The 21363-nt window shown below is 38.2% G+C and overlaps 1 protein-coding gene across 1 annotated transcript in view; it reads left to right on the top strand.

Annotated features, from left to right (window-relative positions):
• Window positions 1-21363, top strand: part of dph6 (diphthamine biosynthesis 6) — a 118933-nt gene that overhangs the window by 81123 nt on the left and 16447 nt on the right. Inside the window, exon 13 of the mRNA XM_072457998.1 lies at window positions 19642-19890. Coding sequence (XP_072314099.1) covers window positions 19642-19890 — 249 coding nt within the window. The remainder of the gene's footprint in view (window positions 1-19641; window positions 19891-21363) is intronic.

The following is a 21363-nucleotide window of genomic DNA, read 5'->3' as shown; positions in this document are numbered from 1 at the left end:
AGACTGTTTTTTTGTCCAAAAGTCTTCTTGTTTATTAGTTATTTGGCATTGTAGGAAGACCCGTCAAAAGCTTTCATTTCAGGTTGTGTATTGAATTGCAGATATACCTGTTAGTGGATTGTTGTCATGCTATTATCTTATGCTAACACAATCTGTAGATTCAGACACACACCCGGCATGTGCTAACCAGTGCAGGCAAACATGATATACACACAGATAAGCCGTTAAACAAGGCTCATGTAAACAGACTTTTGCTACAGATTATCTCACGTATCAATCCCACGTTGTGTGTTGTTGCATACGATGCCGTTGCACTTCAGCAATCAGATTGCATTTACAAAAGTGTAAATTGGAGGCCATAGAAGCCTTTTTTGAATCATAATTTGATGATAAGATATGTTACAATGGTATTGATTTCACATTAGAGAAAATCACTCTGCAATGCAACTCTGTAAAGTGCAGATGATACGTCTTAGTGCAACAACAGAAAAGTCCCTGCTCCTACTTCTACAGTCGTTTGTGCTCAGACATTAGGGCTAAATACAATTGTTTTCAGTTGTTAAAATCCTTCTTAATAAATAGCATAGTGTGTATGATTGTTTGATCTTCTTCAAAGTCAAGACTACAAACAAATGTGAAAACTAAGGGTGTATTGATATGTTTTTAGAACAATACAATGCATTTAGATATAAAACCAAACGATACGATTACTAAACCATTGTTGACTTTTTTGGAATGATTTGATTCAATATAGCTACTCAAAAACAACATTTCTATACAAAACAGTAAATAAAATCACCATGACCTTCGATGATATTAACAATCAACAAATTATTAAACATAAATACAATAGAATCCTTTTGCTTCGACTCTTATTTTTGTTTGGTGTGAGGAGTTCATAAGATCAAAACTACAAGAAAGTATTTCCTTTACAAGGTCAAAGTTGGATTCCAATTTACTCGTGACGGCGATGACGTTCAGTGTAAACTTCAAAGCATATTCACACACCAAAGAAAGAATTACTGTTTAAATCATGGTTTAAATCTGGTTTTCCTCTGCACTTCCCATGTGGCTGTCCACGGATGTCCTTCCCCAGTATGAAAAAACAAAACATTGTACTAATATTAAAATGTATTTATTTAAATAACATTTACCAACAATAATGAACAAAAAACAATGATATTTGTACTTGTCACATATGTTCATCCAGTACCTGGCTATAAACAATCATTTAAAGTGGATTTGCACAAAGCCTGGATCGAAGAAGTCTAGCAGTGAGCTAAACTATGTAGAGTATCGTAAGGGAAAAATGTCAATTATCGAATAAATGGGTAAATCGCTACAACCCCAGTGAAAACCGTTTAAGAATTTATCCAGGCTTTAAATATCTTAGCAATTTTTCAATTTCGTTTAACTTGAAGTAACATTAATTTTGCATAACACCCCAAATGTGTACCGTTGGCATTAGCCTATTAGCCATTACATTTCCCCCATTGTCCAGTACACGTTGTTTTCCCCATGGCAGTAGAAGTGTACCAGACCAGGACAGAGGAGACACTACATCTGTCAGACCACATCTCTTCTCCTCTCATGTCCCACCTCCACAGCCCTCCGCTAACCCCCCGAACCACCTCCCCAGCCCGGCCCGACCACCCCAACACTCTCCCCTCTCGTTTACGGGCCCCGGCGTGACAACTGATCCTAATTGGCTTTGAACTGCTCTTCATGTATTATCGGTGGGTGACTTGGCTTGGCTTCATGTCGACAAGCCGCAGAGAAGCTAAAGGACGGGGTGGCTTTTGGTACCAGGGATATTAATATTCATACGGACGCGCCTATTCAACAGACAAGTGTAAAAATATGGGGGTAAAAAATATTGGGACGAGTCGGACCTTTTAAGTTAAATTTATTGTAGTAAGTAAAATTGAATTTGGGGCTTTGGTCAATTGGGTATAAATGGGAAAAAAATACTAATTCAAGCTGGGCATTGAGCTGGGGTTTTACTCACTATGAACATGTACAAACGATTTCTTCAAATGAATTATTTCTGTTCTATTTTTTTTTCAGTCCAAAATCTACAAAGAATTATTTATATTCAAATATTGTACAATTTCACCTCTTTTTAAACTCTGATATCGCGTACTTGTGGGTGAGAACCAAAATTTGTGTTAAAAAAACTCCACTGTATGCCTTGCTTTAAATAAATTCAATTAAAAGAAATTACATTTACAGCTATTTGTTCACGTTGTAGCTAGAAATTGACAAGCAGCTATACAGCAAGGCCTGAGGAGCTAATGCACTCAAACCAACCAAATAGGGTAACGTGTCAAATTGTTTGTATTTTCCTGTAGATTATTGCTGTATCATTTATAATGTATGTACACTTATGAAAAAGGTTATACTTTATCAGATGTGGACATGGAGATAGAGCTGGCAGTAGGACAATTGTATTATGGAAGCAACAATATTCCATTTAAAGTTTTTCTGCATTTTTAGAAACCTTACCTGACATGTCCAGTACTGTATTTTTTATTTCTTAATTTTTTTTACATGGAGATCTCCGTCTCTGTCGCGCCTCGAGCCAAACTCAAACAGAACCGTGCAATCAGACGAGTTTATTTCAGTGACGCATGTGAAACTGATGAGCTCATTGGTCATTCTAAATCCACAATGTTTTTCAGTCGCCTGTGACATTTCTCTCCTTTCTTTTCCCCTCATAAGCTGCCATATTTGTTTTGACACTGACGGACGATGTGTGTCCCTGATTGGTTAATCCACTTGTCAATCACACCCATGAAGATGTTACCAGAATTGTAAAGTGTTTGAGAGTAGTCTGGCCTAAATGAAAGCAAATTAAGCATTTTGCATTTTCTCCAAGTTAACAATAATAGTGACAATCCCAAAATGTCTGAAGACAACTCTATGACATCCTCTTGACGAACAGGCCTCCATCAAACACCACAGAACACACTAATGCCACACACTTGACCCCGAACATAAGAGCTGCATTTGTATTGTATCTGTGTGTATATCACCTTGTTTACTTCTCCTTTTGTCATCTGATCAGACGAGGAGCAGGCGGTTAAACGACATCCAGACAACACCAGCACCGTCCTCTCCTCCCCAACGCACCACAATCACCCAACAGTCAAAACACGTCAATTACCCCCATCCCCCGGCGCGAATTACGAGCCGGTATCTAACTATTTACTTCCCTCTTCCTTCTTCGCCCCGTTTTTCCTTTTTCTAGATCAGCGAGCGAGCGAGCGCACTCGCCAAAACAAAGCGAATGCGCGGATAAAAAGCAGCGGAACGTGTCCTGTCCGCCCGTATCAGCGCCGACGTATGACCAGCCCATTACTATGGTAACGAGGCGCTATATTCAGACAGCCCCTGTGCCCGTGCACACTGAGCCCCCCCTACCCCAGCGCTCACACACACCGCACACATACACACACGTTTACAAGCCGTGTGAGGACGAGTGGCTTTCTATCATTGTAATAACCGTAATAAGCATACTTAAGCTACGACTGGTCAAATTCTGTTCTGGTTTTAGAATTTAACGTTCTATATTTTTGTAAATTGTTGTTATAGAGTTGAAACAGTGAAATGGCTGTGACCTGTCGACTATTTAAATTATAGTAGTTGTATTTATTAAATAATTATTTATTTGTAAAGTAAGCTCAATATAAATAGAAATAATAATTTACTAGCCCTACTCTGTTGCACCTTTGAGGTCATTAAGTGCTCATCTAGGAAGTACTTAATTCACATTAAGGTTTGAAGCAGTTCTTTTGAATGCAAAAAAGTATATTTTTCTTTAATATTTGTCTTTTTTCATTTTGAAAAATTAATCATCAGTACACTTGTTATCACCATGGTAATATTTGATTTGAACATAATTTATGTCACATATGCTATGGACAAACAATGTACCAAAAAAATTGCATTGAAATATTTAAGTTCAAAACCTAAACACTAAATAATGTTTATGGTCAGAAAATCCTTTATTTTCCAACAGCTTGCATTAGAATGATTAGAATATTTCAATATTTTTATCCATGCATATTATCTGATATAAAATTTCTATTATTTTTCTATCACAAAGGTTTGCTGCTGCCCTCGTATGGTAAACCGCTCCTATAGTTGAACAGGTTTGCGTCCCCACATGGCCTTATAAACACACACGCGTATATACAGGGAGTACAGGGAGAAGCGGAGATCGGGTGCAGAGACAGACTGCCCTGGTCTGCTGTCGGTGACACGCACGGCTAATAGGACGCACGGCAACAGGAAGGAGACGTTTGGATCCCGCTCCGTGACAGCGTTTTACTCCTCCATGCCAATGTTTTATTCACAACAACAGGGCGCCACGGAGACGCTTTTAGTGGAGTCGCAGTTTTCATGCATAAAAATGTTGTCGTCGATGAATTTGTTTTGGAGGAAAACTATTTTTAGGTATAGTGTGGAATAGGGACGTTACAATATCAAATGTTATTGTTACGATTATTGTGAGGAGATACAATTTTTCACTATTGATTCACTGTAAAAATGCTTTATTTTCTTTCATTTACAAGTTTAATGGCTCATTTTTCTTTTTTTCTTACAATTTTGGTGTTTAGATAAACAAAAAATACTCATTGTTGCTGCCTATGATTCTCAGGGTTATTATTTTGTAGTTCTTATTCGAATCAATCAATCAATCAATAGTGTTAAATATTACATTTTGTTTATTACATTTGCCTCTTAAATCAGCTACATATAATGTCATATTGTACATTAAGGCTGCAACGATTAATCGGTGTGACTTGTCATAATCTCTATGTGGACTAAACAGACTCTAAAACACAAAATGAAAAAGGTTTTCATCAATAATACACTTTTTTCGTAAATATTCTCCATCTTGAAGCCGTCAGTCAGCATATTTCAACCTTTATTTATTCAATAACGTATTTAAAAATTCTCAACATACATCAACTGTATTTCCTTAATATTGTTTTTTATTGTGAGGGCACTTGCCTTTCCACAGACCTGACTCGTAACTAAGCCTGCACAACATTAGTATTCATTTGATAATAGCCTGTTTGAATATAACATAATAGTAAGACTACCATTTTGACTTCAAGCATGAGTTTATTATTCGTATTTATGTACTAAATAACTTTGTAACAGTGTTTTATTAAAACAAATATATATATTATACTCTCGACAATTATCTTGAAATTCTTTTTTGCTGCTCTTTTGTTGAATCAGACCAAAGGGAAACATTCACATCCACATTTTGTCATAAATCTCCAAACAATTCTCGCGAGTCGAGACTTTTTATCCTGATTTTTCATTTTTAAAGGCCATCGCTCTAAAGCAGAAACACAGGCTTTTCCACACATCTGAACTTGTACATTTTGATCACATTTAAGTACTTTCGCCAACTGGCAAAATTATTAACATTTTACCCCTTGTATATATTCATAATTTATGGAGCTTTTTAGTTACAAATAAATATTTTGCTGTGGAATTTTCAGCATTTCATATCTTGTAACTAGAACTAAAATGATGCAACAGACTTAAAAAAAAAAAAAAAAAATCAGTTCATGTTAGTTTTGATAATTAACTTTTTTCATAAACTCTATATAATTGTTGGGGAAATTATTTGAGGAAACATAAAAGAAAAGCATGGCCTGGGCCAGAGGTGTTTTAAATGCAGTAAGAGTGCCATCCATTGACCACAACAGGAATTGCACCAATGTCATCATCAAGTCCTAGAGAGTGAAACCTTTGATTATGAGTCTTAAAAACATTCAGTTTTTTAATATAAAAAAAAAAAAAAAAATTGGAACACAAATTTTAACACTGACTTTCTATGCTATTTTAATTTCAAACAGCATTTCTTGTCTTCGGTCAAAATCTCATTATTTTTTGACCAATGTGAAATGTACAATACATTTAAAGTACCTGTTTTAGTCAAATATAGGGCTGTGCTAAAATATGAAGAATATAAATGTGTCCTGATACCAAATATGGTGGCACAGTATTGACATTTTGAGTACTTTTGGTACTATACACTTTTTAAAACCCACTTGTTCTCTTTGGCCTTTGATGGAGTTTGTGATGTTGACACTTTAATCCAATTTAATTTATTTGCTTGTGTTTCTATTGTTTTAATGCCGCACTTTGACCAACGTTATTGTTTTTAAAGTGTGTTACGTGTGTTAGAAAGTTGCGTTTGCACATACAAAATGATGTTGTGACAGCTCCACAAATTGGGTGCTTGTATAGAGAAAGGAAAGTCTTCTATACAATTATATTATATATGCTATATTTCATATTAGGTTTGTGCAGGTGGTGGTTTAACAAAGGCATACTCTTGTTTAAATGTATTTGATTCTTAAATTGTTTTAATTTATAACACCTGTTGCCATGGGTAAATAGACAAAAGTTAGCCTTCTCCGACATGCTAATGTGAGCATGCAGTTGTGATGACGTGATTTGAGGCAGTGCTCAGAATGAGTCTGGTGATGACTTATTGACTTCTTCTTCTTCTTTGGTGTTTTATGGCGGTTGGTTTAGACTTTAGACTTTATTCCTCAGACTCGGATCTCTACCTTTGATGTCATAAGGCTGGGAAATTTGAAGTAGACTTTTTGTGAGGCTCAGAGGGAGTGGACTTACTGAACAGGATTCATCAAACAAGCGTGAATGAAGCTAAATACAACTCCAGTTATGTTTTTGAAGAGGGAAACATGTGTTTACCATGATTAAAAGCTCAGAAAAAGTCAGTGTGTTTCTGTTATGAGCAAACGTACAACAAGGGCAGTGGTTTTCACTCCCAGTGCCGCTCTCCGTGTCAGCTGCAGCAGTGGATACAGATTATAATATCCTACAAAAAGAGCAGATTGAAACCGACAAGAGAAAGTCACAGCGTCGCCGACCAGAGCCCAGAGGACGCGCCTTTCCTTCAGCCTCATCCGCTCGGACACCACCATGCCCCCCGGACGGACCCCCTTCCTCCCTTTTCTCCCCTTTCTCCCTCTCGAATTAGGCACATTAGCGACAAAATACCGTAACTCGAGATGATGGAATTTGTCATCATTTGCTTTGTCCTGGAAAGATGCGGTTTGATCGAGCGACGCATGGAAAGGGACTGGCATAACCCACGGGCAGGTCACAGAAAGAAGGGGAAAGAGAGGGAGAAAGAGAGAGAGAGAGAGAGGGAGGCTTGGCAGAACAGATCTTTGAGGGATGTGCATCAGTCGTGAAAAGCTCCAAACCAATCCGTCAGGAAGCAGGGACGTCAGGCCAGTTGAAACAAGAAGATCGCCCCTTGTCATGTAAAACAGAGGGCCTTGTTTGTATTTTGTAACATATTCTGATCCCATTGTTAAGATTATAACATTTGCAATACAATTTACAATTCTAGCTTCGCAGTCCTCGGCCTTCAGATTGAAAATGATGTCCAGATGGCAGTGGAAAAGTCTCTAATTAGAAGACTATTTACATTTTGATCATTGAAAATTTACCTAACATTTAATTTAACAACATCTTACCACAATACAATTTTTTTTTGTTAATTTAGCTTCATTCAAGCGTGTTTCAATCATTCTGTTTACAAGGTCCTCTCCCTCAGAAAAACTCTCCAGATTTGTGACGTTAAAGGTAGAGCTCTGAGGCCTCCTGTGCTGTTTTTAAGACCAAAATCATTGCCAGACTCGTTTTGAGAATTTCTGACTCAAATCACATTCATCACAAGCTGCGTGTTTGTATCAGTTGGGAAAAGCTAGCTTTTGTTTATCTCCTCTGTAATCCACTCTGCTGCCTGTAGACAGCTAAATTGTTAACTAAATTCCTGACATGGGAAATGCCTGACTAAATGAAAGTCATGTATAGTTACCTAAAGGTTGAGATGCCAAAGGACAATAACAATACAAATATGAACACATACTGCCATGTCAAAACAGGAAAAACAGTATATTCTTTATATAATCATAACTGTTTCCTACTTTGCTGGTTGCCACGGGCGGTCAGATGCGTCCCCTCCTCAACCTTTGACCTCTGACCTGTACACAGGCGGATCACGTGACTGTATGACCAGAGCTGACCTGACAGCTCCACACGCTTCACTGTTTACATCCACACTGCAAAAACACACGAGTTCAAATTACCTGGATTCTCAATATTTATCTGCAATGGAATTTAGATGCATTTATTTATGCATTTATTTATAATATTATTTTGGACAAGTTGTCTTGACATCTGATTTCCAAACAAAATGGTGTGCCAAGGGAATTACTGCACTTAATGTACATTTACTGTTCATGTTGTATGTTCAGTAAAGTCAAAACAGTTTATTGAATGAATTATTGAATGAACAGTTTATTTAATGAATTAAACCTTTTTCTTAATCATCTAAATCATCGAAACAAGTCAAATAATTGTGACCAATTCATTGTTCGAATATATATTTGGTTTTAGGGTTAAGAACAACTAATTCAAGTTGCAACTCAGTCTTAATGGAGGTTGTTGACATTGATTGTTCTGTAGATCTAAAGTTACAGTAGGCGGGGCTAGCATCGCGGTAGCATTTAGCTCGTATCTGCCGTTAGCTTTCTTGGATACCTATACACTTTTGGGCCGTTCGATCACTTTATTCAGTACAATATATTTAGGACTATATTTAGGATTTTGTAGTTGTTGAACAGTGGGTGACAGAGCAGCTCTTCTACATTATAATGAATAGGTGACTTCTCCCACAGAGTCTGTTACTGAGCGTTAGTGCCTTGAAGGTGGGAAAGCGCCATATAAACACACTGTAATCTATACAAACATTCAAACCAAAAAACATTTATTTTAGTCTCCATTTTGGCTAAAAAGTTACGTACTGGAGCTTAAAGAAATAAACGATTTTGTTGTAAATAAACTGGATCAAGATGTTCTCAAGTCTTTAACCACTTGATCCACAGGCCTTTTGTGAACAATTAATCTAAAGAATAATTTCCATTTTGAACGATTATCCAAATGATGATATGTGTCTGCAGTGTCGGTATATGACAGTAAATGGCACCTAGCTTTATTTGCGACTGGAAGGCAGTTTTATTTATACGTTTTATACGTTTTGTTGATTGCATTTTCCCGCTACATGGAAAATCTCGCAGCAGTGCCATGGAAACAGTAAACATTGTCTCCTGTGCACTTGAGGTGTCTGTGTCTGACGTGTGACAGTGTTCCAGGGCAATGCGAGCAGACAGAGGATGGAATGAGATGGGAATCAAAAAAGGCAAATATATTATGCAATCATTGTTTTGTTTCTCTTTCCAGGGCTTGCTACAGAGATGATTTGCAAAGTTGTTATTAGGGATGTGATGAAATACAAATCTTTCACTAAGATATTATGACAGTATGCATCTCACATTTTGATTTTTTTTTTAGGTTAACCAAATTAGATATGATACTTTTTCCTTTTAAAATGCCTTGACAAGACTTTAATGTGAAAAGTAGAATATTAAATAACAGTTGAAAATTCCTACATTTTAGCAAAGGAGCTTATACCTCTATATATCGACATATCACAATAGATTGGTTATTGTTACATCCCTAGTTTTTATGGTGAAAAGCCTGATTCTGCTACACTCCAGACAGTGGTAATCTTGATGTATTTTTAAATGTCACTGTTCTGGATTTCTGTTTATCGAGGAAAGAGAGTGCAAAAATCAGAGTGTCAAATAGAACACGCATGAGCCGGAGACACAAGTGCAATGGTTTAGTTTTGTGCTGCGCAAAAAGTCAAATTGACAGTAAAGTTTAAAAAAATAAAAAATAAACTGTAAAGTTACAAAAATATCACTTTATATATCTTCATGTACCTGTGTTTAAATGGACTTTTTGCGGGTTTTAAACATAGACAACATTTTGGATTCATGATTTATTAAGTCTTATCTTATGGGTGATTGATCGCTCATCTCCACTTTGAATATTACTTGTCCATATGTAATATTGATCATTTATTTTCCTGACCAACCAAGACCACACATTTTGACAATACTTTACAAAGATGTTTTGATCTGGAGCCATGTCCCGTCTCCTCTCGTTCAAATGGGTGTGATTGACAGGCGGATGAACCAATCGTAGGAACACGTCCGCCTGTGTCAAAACTAAGTTCTGCACAAGCACTAAACTCTGAATCTCCTCGTCATAGTCAGAACAAACTATATAACTTCTTTTACCTCAGACCACATTTGAGAGACACGAGACACAAATTAATGGCTGTGGTTGGACCGTCCCAATGTTGGATGTTTTTTGGGGGGGGTTTTATGCCCTTTTGCATTCTGTGTGTAAGACGGACTGGCTGCAGCAATTAATTGACTAATCGTGCCCACAATGAAAAATATATATATATAATATTTATATATTTATTGTATTGTAGTCATTCTCTGGATTATTCAGACTCTAAAACAAATACCAAAAGACCTTTTATAACAAAAACAGCCACATTTTTTAAATCAAAATGTCAAAAAGTAAGTAATAATACACTTAATTTGTAAATATTCTCTATCTAGAAGTCACCACATTTCAACCTTTATTGGGTTATAATGTATTAAAAAGATCTCGATGTTTGACCAGTCGACTTCTAAAATAATTGGTTGTTTCAGCCCTGTCTTTTTCATACTTTTCAATGAATTATCAGACTCAGAAAAGGGTTTATCGCCGTTTGTCGATGAACAAAAATTCACAAACATCAGAACTTGTCCTGGTGGTTCGGCGCAACACAGACAACAAACATTGAACACTTTATACAAAAACGGCATGATATATACATTCTAATTATCTTTCTGTAGACATTTTTTTTCCCAGGTTTAGATATTTAAAAAAGCTTGTCATATTCTGAAAGCCTTATTTTATATATTCTTTTTTACAAGATGAGGTGTCATTAATGTGGGGCTCCACGCCACAGGAACCATGACTTATCTCCACCAGCGAGTGATCTGTGCACAAGTGACAAACTGCCAACCAACAGGCCAGGATTAAACACTCGCACATCAAATCCTCACAAAACCAGCCCTAATGTATGCACTTAATTCTACAAACTTCAACCTGACTTTGTGATCCCCCTGAACTATTTGGAGCGTTTGCCAAAGCTAAAATATTCAGCGAACAGACTACATGTGAAAGAATGTGTCACCAGTGTCTGCGAGGGATTTTCTGTCAGGGATTAGTGTGTTTAAAGAAAGTTTATGTATAGTTAATGATGGGAAATGCAGGGATTTATTTTAGCTTTTTATTTAGTTATAGCAACCACAAGCAAGAGTAATCGATCAAATTATGCCATTGTTGAGAATTTGTTTCAAATCAGCAGTTATTTTAGGGTCATTTAGGTCATTAATCGGTCAATAGTGTATTGGACCAACCATTTTATTGGGATTAAAGGGATTTATATGGATCATGGCATGACATGAGTTAGTTTAAGATTTGGGGGTGAATTGTGAGTTTAATCTGCCCACACAGCAAATATGCCAGTGTTAAATTAACAATGAGAGTGTTAATTTGAACACTTTAAAAGTGTTCAAATCCATCCACTATGGCACTTTTAAAAGTGTAAAGTATTTTACACTAACCCAGGGTTACATTTAACAACCATGGTGTTAAAACCACCACTCCCTGGTATTAATACAATTCTACACCAAGTTAATTGTCACTTGTTTAACACTGGTCTAGCACTCAGTAGTGTTAGTGTGACAATATTGACCATTTTACACTAAACTTTTTTTTTTCACACCTAGTGGAGTAATATCAAATTACAATGTTGAGGAAAAACCTCTCCCTGCTATACCCCCACAGCCATGTACCCCATGAAACTTCAAACAACAGAATTACAAAATGCATCACTTTTATGCAAATTATAAGACTTCATTTCCCAGCTGCAGTAGTTATTAAAATAATATTTGATCATTGAAAGACATTATGTACCTCTAAGAATTACAGGCCAATTAAAGGCTGTAAACTGAGCCAAACTCATACCTTTAAAACATTGTTCTCAAACTGATTTTGACATTTCTCCCAAAGGCCATAGTGATCCTCTTTAAGTTCTCACAGTCCCTCTTGACGACCTCGCTGAAGGCAAGCAGAAGTGGTAAGAGGGTTAGGGTTAGAGGCAAGTGGAAAACTCTTTTTCTCCACTGATGCACAGAGAGTTGGAACAAGCCCGTGTCTTTGAGGTGATCCGTCCTTTGTCATTCCTAGAAAATAAGTATTCCACATGAGTAACAACAAATAACATTTTGAAAAGCAAAGACTTGAGGTTCTAAATGGGCTTACAAAAATACATATGAAAAGAATTGTTAAATTTTGGTAGTTAAATCAGATTTTAAAATGCCATCAAGCCTTGCACTTTTGAAGCATGTTCACAGTCCTAAATGCAACAGGTGAAATTACTATAAATTATTTAAAAACTAACTCCTGCAGCATTCCAGTCGTTGAGCATTAAATTGACAAAGTTATGGGAGTTACTGCTCAAAAAAGACTGCTCACAAACACGAAAAAAAAAAAAACCTCAATGTATAAATGTGTTTTGAATGTAACATACTGAGAAAGGTCTGATCTTTGGAAGCTTCCTTTGCGTTTATTGTTGAGGGGCCGGAGAAGAAACAGAGGGCCATCGGGATACAATAGAACACATACCTTCTCTTAAAAGATATTAAATGCCCTCAAATGATTTACACTTACCAGTCAGCGCATATGTGCACAGATTTAAACTATTTAATGGTTAATCTGCAATTAATAAAATCAATATCATCAATAAAAATAAATGAGAAGAAAAGAGAATGTATGTCAATGTAAACTTACACAAGTCATTTAAGAGGCCCCCATCAAGTTTGGGAACAGTCCAAGTATTTCACTTCAAACATTTTGTGGGGGGAACGTCCTGTTAAAAGAATCCAGTAAAAAACATTAGTATCTAAAAGAGAATATGTTTTCACAATTATGTCTTTAATCTTCACAACCACAACTTAAAATAATCAACAGGGAACACATGGTTTAAAATGTGTTATTGTTGCGGGGTTTGTTTTGGGCCTTTTTCCGGGTAGTTCTTAGGCACGTCACTGGAGCGTACTCTGGTTGGTTGCTGCGCTGCGTCCGACACTCTTAAGTAGGATTCGTGCCGTAAAAATGCTCAAAACGTGCCGCAAAAACGCTGGACGCCCAAGAAGCGCGTCCACATAGGCTTTGAATGTAAACTGGACGCTTTGATGTATTTTTGTGCAAAATCCTAACAATTGTCTCAGTTCCTGCCATGCCTCACCTCTTTTAGCCGTCAGATGTTTTTAGCTGGATTTTAATCCCAATTTGCCTCAAACTCCAAGAATTTGTGTGGCCCGAGTAGTGCTTCTCGGCAGATAGTATTTACAATGTTGGAATTCTACATTTGTTGCTTACAATCCGCTTTGTCACAGCCATTTATAGCAGCCGGACAGCATCAGAACTTGTGAACACAAACATGATTTAATCAACATGCATTTCTTCTCTTCATTTAATTTCCTCTGTAAATTAGAACACATGGAAAGGCGGCTGACGCCGCTCGTATCGTAACCTTGGGTGTTTGTTTTCATTATGACCCCTGTTCAATAACGTGACACTTCTGTGATGCTTGTCTGTGGTGTCGCTGACCTTCATGTGACAAAACATCCTTATGTCTGTGATCTGCACACTTTGTGTCATGTATTAAAATCCTATAGCGTGCAGCCAGCTCGATTAAATGATGCACAGGGCATTTAGTCAAACAAGAATTTCTTTAGTCGACTCCAGCTCTAGACTGACCAAAGCGAGGTTGTCTGTGCTATCAGCCCCTCTGACCACCACCAAGTCAAGTGTGGTCTCTCATCCCAGTACTAACAAGACGAGATCAGGAGTACAAACTCAATTCAAGTGCACCAGACTGAAGTATTTGCCCCGACAATGAGATGTCTTCTTTTCAAAGCCCAAAAGCTGATTTCAAAGCTGCTTTTATCAGCACATTTCCACATTTCCACAATTAAATTAATACTTCCCAAATTCCCCAAAATAATAGATATAGAATAGAAGAGACATTATTTTTTCAATGTATTATGTTATTATTTTGGTATTGACCTTCCGTATAGTTCTTTAGCCATTTTTGTACGATGTATGTGTTTTATATGATTGCTGATGTTGTGTTCTCACTGTGCAGATCGGATTAGATTTCAACACTATTATTAATTACATTTGCGTCATACAACCTACACCTGATACTCTCCTATCTCTACCTATTAGCTTGCTTACATCTCTCCTGGCTTTCCACGAAAACTTACACCAGCCTAATTTACCCTATTTTACACATTTTGTCTGATCATTTTCCTGTATAAATTATGCATGACGTCTCAGCGGGGGAGCGATATGACCATTAGCATATCTGATAGTAGCTTGGGCGCTAGCTCCCACCTTTGCTCGTCCTTGTAGCCTGACTGTTCGTCAATACTCCGGTCACTTTATCCATCGGACCCAGCGCATCTAGCTCGGGCTAATGACATCGGGACACTCGGAGCGGCTACCAGGGGCCCCCATGTCTGGCACCGGCGTCTGGTCATCTCGGCACGCCGGGTTTTGACTAAAGCCGCAATTACCAACACCTCTGACAGTCGGCGGTGAAAGGAGATAGCGTTAGGTTTTGACACTGCAGGCGCTAACTGTCTCCAGTAGTCTCTCTAGCCGGCCTGTTTGTGCCACCAGTGACCTTTTGACATGAGGCTAGAGCGGTTTCAGAAATAATGGTGGATTTGTTAAGAATAAAGGGCAAAGTAAAAGGAAAGGTATGGGGTAATGAGGGAAAGATGGAGGATGGCGTGTCATCTTTGGTAGTATAATGATCTATTTTAGTCCTAATGATGATAGGAGCCATCACTTAAAATGGGTAGAAAAAGAAGAAAAATGCTTGTTTATTCCATCTCTTCAGAAAGCCCCTCCTTCATATCCACGAAGCAACTCAGCAACTTCCACAAGATGGTCGCCTCTTGCGCCTTCTGCGGACTGTACAACATTCATGACAAATGAGGTCTGGAGGTTTTTCTAAACAAAAATGTGATTGTGTTGCAGTTCTAGGGCCAGAAGGCAAAAAATTAATACACTTTTTTTGAGGACAGACCGGTTTAGTTTCAGCGCTTCCTTAGTTTCAGTACAAACCACTGTATAGAGAATATGCAAAGTAAATTCAAATCATACATTATTGTGTCCTTTTTTAGAGGTGAAGATACATTTTATTCTATGTTGTTGAATTTTATAGCCAAAGGAACATCATTTCTATGGAAACAAGCAGGAGGCTTCTCCATGCCAAGTACAAGTCAGGTGTGTGGAGCTGCAAGGTCCACTCACCGTAAATACACAGGTTTTTGTCTGTTTTCAGTGCAATACAAACATTAAGAAAAGCTTTTTTTGTTTTGTTTTTTGGTAAAAAGGCTACATGGTGTGGCTTTGAAGAAGTGTATAACAGACAGACACTACAGTTGTAACGTGAAATTGGGAAAGAGAGAGCAGACATTCAGCAAACTGTGAAGGCCGAGAAGCCAAACCACCGCACTGCTGTAGCAACCACACACGTGCCTTAAACCACTGCACCAACATGTTTTCTATTAAACTACTGCTACTAGGACTAGCATTACTACTTTTACTGCTCTGCAACTACCACTACTTCTCCTCCTACTAACCCTACCACTACTGCTAGTCCGATGACTACTGACATTACTTATTTACTTTATTTTACTTATTTACTTATTTAAAAGCCTGATCACTGGCTTCAGACTTGGAAATGAACTGTCGGATGGAAATCGCAACTCCTTATTTTGACTCGTACTTTTCAAGGAGACAATTTCACAGTACAGCATAAAATGTGCCTTACCGTATGGAGAATGTTCTGAAGTACGGTTTTAACTTTCTATTTCCGTGGAATCAGCAGGTGACACACCACCTCCAGAAAGTTATATATTGCTGCTTTAAGCTTTTTATTGTTCTGTTTGTCTTCTGTCTTTGAGTAACTTGAGTGATATACTATTATTATTAGTATCGAGTTTGAGTGAAGTATTATTACCCTCATATCCAGCATTGATTCACCGTGATTCGCACCAGTCCTCCTCCCCTCTTCTCTCTGCGGGCCTTTTAAACCTAACCTTCCTCTTACCATACTTTAATCCGTTAGAGAAAGTTTACCTCACCGCGCCGTAGTTTGACCCTTATGCATATTGAAGTCTCCGTGCTCCGGCCTGTTTAAAAATGCATGGGGCCTCTGTGCTTGTTGATCTACGCCCATGCAAATCGCCCCGTCGCCGCTGTCAGGCTTCCCCCGATGAATAATGTAATGTGTTGTATACTCTGGGACGCACCATTGACAGTCAATTAGCAAGTTTGATTGGTGGGCGCACCTTGCTGCTTTTGAACTGTTAATTTTATGTAAATAGCACTCCCCCCGACCATCCGCACAGTCTACCAATACTGCCACCTCCCCAATTCCACCTCGCACCACGAGTCAAACCAGCGCTACATCCTTAATAATTGATCAGCGCACACCTGCTAGCTTGATGCAATGGGAGTCGTGTTTATAAGAGTCTGGATGCCCAACCCTTTTGATATTCAAATGAATTTGAAAAACCAGGGGCCGATTTTTTTTTTTCCTCCTTCCTCAGCTTGTTAAAAAGATTCGAGTGTCCAACCCCATAGATCTCGCTTCTTGTCGGGCGGATATGATGGCGCATGATGCCTCGTAAATGCAACGCCAATGACAATTTGTTGTTGATGTGCGGCGAAACCTAGCTTTTATGTGCCGGGCTCGATTGTGCTCGCAGGTAAATGATCTAGCGCTTGTCAAGAATTCTACCCCCGTCTTTTTTTTTTTCTGTCTCTCCTTTCAATATCTCATCTCGCCGGTTAATTTGGAGGAGCAGACACGGAAGCGGGAAGATTCATCAAAGTTGACAAGTGAAGCAGGGACGCGGAGGGGGATCGCGGAAAAGCCTGTGTGGATATGGTGATAGCTGCGGTGGTGCGCGCCCTCTAGCAAAGTGATACTGTGAAAGGGTCTTGTTGCACAAAAGACAGAATTCACTTTGCAGACCTTAAACAAGTAATGATGTGCTGCTGTTTGTGCAGGAGGCCACGGGGCAGGTAGCTACATCAGTGTGGAGAGGTGTGCGGGGGATTCTCGGATGCACTGGCATTCTGGTAATGGAATCTGGTGAATGTCAGATTGTATTTTGGGCAAAGACGTAAATTCATGAGTCTGGATCCATTGATCTTCCTTGTATAAATCGTCTCTAGGGGCTCGGTACATAGTTTGATAGCATCATGATTATGATTTTTTACAATACACAATATCATTTCCAATAATAGTATGCATCCCTATACAATAGTTTGGAAACAAATCTAGCTTCAGTTTGGATGGATGGATTCAATTTAGTTCAAACTCTACTCATTTATATGGGGCATTTAAAACAATGTTGTTTGATCAAAGTGCTACACAGGGTAAACATTTTCTGGGCCAAAGGCTTTATTAAAGAGAGTGGATTAAAGAGAGTAGAGACATTCTGAAAATGGTCAAGGCCAGGAAGCGACCCCACAATGCCATAAAACACTGCACCACCAGTGAGCATTTTTTTAAATTAAAGTTGCATTCAATAGTAATTTCCTGAACGTAAACAATACAGATGAATATATACCCTTTAATACCAATAATTGTCAAATTCTTTCCTCCAAAGTCTGAGTTCTGCCTCAAACCACCTGCTTTTACTGACAGAAGATTGGCTGTTGACCACTTCAAAAGACCAAAACTATATCTCCATTAAAGGACACAAATAATGCAAAAGTGAGTTTTCTGAGCTTTTAACCATGTTCTAACATTGTTCCCTCCTGCCTGGAGTAGCATTTAGCTTCATTCACACTAGCTTGATGAACCCTGATTGAAAAGTCCTCTTCCCACTGACCGTCAACACTCGGTTCTGAATCTCCTCGACAACTGACGTTTTCTCAATCAGTGATGAGGCTCCTACAATGTTCTTTCATGTTTTTAAGTCCATAAATCATTCTAGTGTTGCAAATTTCCCAACAAGTCCCAAAGTGCTCAACTCCTGTCCCACTTGTAACACCACAAAGCACACTTACCCTTTAAACCCTCCTCACTTAGGCACCGCTGAAGGACACTGCATCTCTCTTCATCGATCCTGTCCGTCCTCTGGAGACATGTCCCTGCCCCCCGCACGCTCTGTCCTAACACCAGCATGTCACCAGTGGACGTTTGCATCGCCCCGCCGTCCTAAACAGCGCTCTCCAAGGGCCTGACCTCTCTAATATGGCTGCTTATCCCCGCTCTCCTCTGCATTAAACAAATAGATTTTCCCTCTCTTCGCATAACTCGTGAAGCTTAAATTTAACCTAGATACTTAACACCCAGAATTGATCTTATTATCGTGCAGCTAATTACGGTTATAAATAACAAAAGCCTCACGCATTCACACGGAATACCTTAAATCTGTGAAGAGTTGTTGGTGATAATTTGTGGCGAAACGGGACAGAAGGGACCTGCAAATGAATGTTAATCTGATTATAGCACCCTATTAACACAATTTCTATCTATGTGGGGTTTTCAAGTTCATGGTTTTTATTTAGTTTGTACACAACTGTTTTTTAATAAGAGTTTGTGAACCGTGAGGTGATACGAGTCATTTCCGATAACAATCTTCAGTGTGTTTTCTATTAACACTTGGGATTAACACTAATTAGAGCTGTCTCGTTGGTATTTCATACTTGAATGAAATAGTGCATTGACTATATTTTGTTTGTGCTTCTATTGTCCAAATATGTAGATTAGGTACTTGGGGGAAGAGTGGTTGACTGTAATAGTCTGCCTTTAGTTGTTGTAGTCGATTAGATTGTTTTTAGATTATTAGGATTTGTATGGCACAATCAGCTGAAGATTTTGGAGCAAATCATGATTTAAATTTTTACGTACAATTTCCTAATACTTTTTGTCTTTTTATAGTTGTTTTTGCATGAACTCACATGCACAATGTCATATATTTGTGATTATCTGTACCATCTGCACTGGACAAGCCCTCAAAGCTTCCAAGAGCATGATCCTGAAATATAACACCCGGACAGTTGGAAATGAGGCTCGTTAAAACTGTCTGCAAGTAAGCTAACGTTTATGACCTGTCGTTGTGGTCTTAAAGACACTTCAAGACACTTCACCCACATTGACTAAGTAAAGCACTTCATGAGTGTCTTGAAGGTGGAAAAGCGCTATATAAATACACAGCCTCCAGAAAAAATCAGTTCTACACAGACTATAAAGCCATTTTCAGACAGGGAATCATTTTATTGTTGACTTGTTGGTCACATGAACATTGGACATTTTACACAAATCTATTTACTTTATAGCATGTTTAATGGAAAGATTTTTTTCTTGTTCTCCATTCAAACCAATGGAGTTACTAAACTATGTACTTTATAGAAGAAACTGTTGAGTTGAATTTTGGGGAATGAAATCCTTTTTTTTGTAAGAATTTAATTCAAAGTGGACATCACGCCAAGTAACGGTAAAATATATTCTTCTAGTCCCACTCGCCCTCCTCTCTACCTTTTCCCGTCTCATTGCAGGTGAACGAGGCGGTGTTCTGTGCCGGTCAGATAGCCCTGGTCCCCTGCACGATGGAGCTGCTCAGGGCTGGGACCAGACCACAGGCTCTGCTCTCCTTCACACATGTCAGGCAGGTCCTCCAGGCTGCGCTCCCCAGTCTGTCCCTGTCCCACGTGCTCCAGGCCCACTGCTACACCACCAGGCCCAGAGACGCACACCTGATCAGGGAGGCGTGGAGGGAAATGCTGGAGGCCGCACACAGAGAGGAGGTGAGTCACAGTTGGGTTTTGTGGAAAGAGATAAGAATCAAATCATTAATTCTTTACAGAAAAACTATTTGGATTTGGACATTTGTCCTGAAAGCTCAATTTTCACTGATTAAAGTAGGTTAGAAATGGTGATACTAACTGCCAATACATTTATTGACGTAAAAGTGTGTCAGATTCTATTCATATTTAATTGTTTATTTAGGCAAAATTTACTGTGATTCTGCCTCAATAGAAAAAAAGAAGTTCTGAAAGTATGTTTGCATATCACACTTTTTGACTTTTTGTGTGAATGACCCCATATGAGGCTGATGAACTGTGAATGAGCTCTTTTCACGGCTCATTCACAGATCAGTGTGTGTTCAGTAAACACGATCGTAGGCTTGTGAGTGCAGGGTTTACAATGTTTTGGTAACTAACTAAAGCGCTGACTAAAGTGAAAGAAACAAAAGTAGCAAAACAAACACATTTACAACACTCGGCTCAGATATACTTCCTCTCAGAGCACAATTCTTAACAAATAAGATTTATTTTGATCCTGAGTCCAAACCATTGTCTGCAGTGAATATAATTGAGCATCATGTTGTTGTCTGTGCTCTGTCTATGGTGACAGTCCTCTCCACACTGACACTTTGATCAAAAGTCCTATTTTGTTGCTGGAGTGATCTGTGCTTTATTTAACTTTATTTCTTGAGTTAGTGGCTTTGTTCACTGCATTTCAATCCAGTGCTGCCTCCGTTAGAGCCATGTAACTACTCCACAGGGAAAGATTGGTGCTGCACTACATATTAAGGTATTATGTTTTTATTTATTTTAATATATTTCATTCATATAGGATAGAACTCAATGAGAGAAACTCTTTTTTATGAGGCCCTAGAAATATTGTAGAGAAAGATGTAGAGGAAATATTGATCATAAACATATGAGCTTATATCGGTTCAAGCATGATTAATTAAAAGGAAATTAAGATTGTCATGTCCCTGGACACTTTGTGACTTTTATTTACAAGAGATATCACAAATGTTGATGCTAGAAGTAAAGAATGATGTAAAATGTGCAACATTTGACAGTATTTAACTCGTACAGAGGAGAATAAGATTAACGTTACTTAAAAAAAACATTGTCCTCAAGTAGACGTAGAAAGTAATGCTTTATGAAATCAAAGTAATGGTCCAAGAACACATTATCAAATAATTTTGTATTATCAAACATTTGTATTCTAGATCAGGGGCGTGTCCAGACTTTTATTACTGGGGTGGCACAGAGGTGGCCAAGTCTTTAAGGTCTTTAAGGCTATTTTTATTTATATTTTACAGTTAAGTTGAATATTTTATTGATTTGATTGGTTTATAAATATGAAGGTATATTTATTGGTGACATATTTTGAGTAAAATTAAACAAAAATAGTTATTATACAGTCTTAGCCCTCATAACCTGAGCCAGCGGTGCAGCTCTGGTTCAGGCCGGGCTCAGATG

This window comes from Eucyclogobius newberryi, unplaced genomic scaffold, assembly GCF_026437365.1.
Source record: "Eucyclogobius newberryi isolate DKJ021-1_F unplaced genomic scaffold, fEucNew1.0.hap1 SCAF_21, whole genome shotgun sequence".
In the NCBI taxonomy this organism is placed as follows: domain Eukaryota; kingdom Metazoa; phylum Chordata; class Actinopteri; order Gobiiformes; family Gobiidae; genus Eucyclogobius; species Eucyclogobius newberryi.
This window is presented reverse-complemented; position numbering and strand designations above follow the sequence as displayed.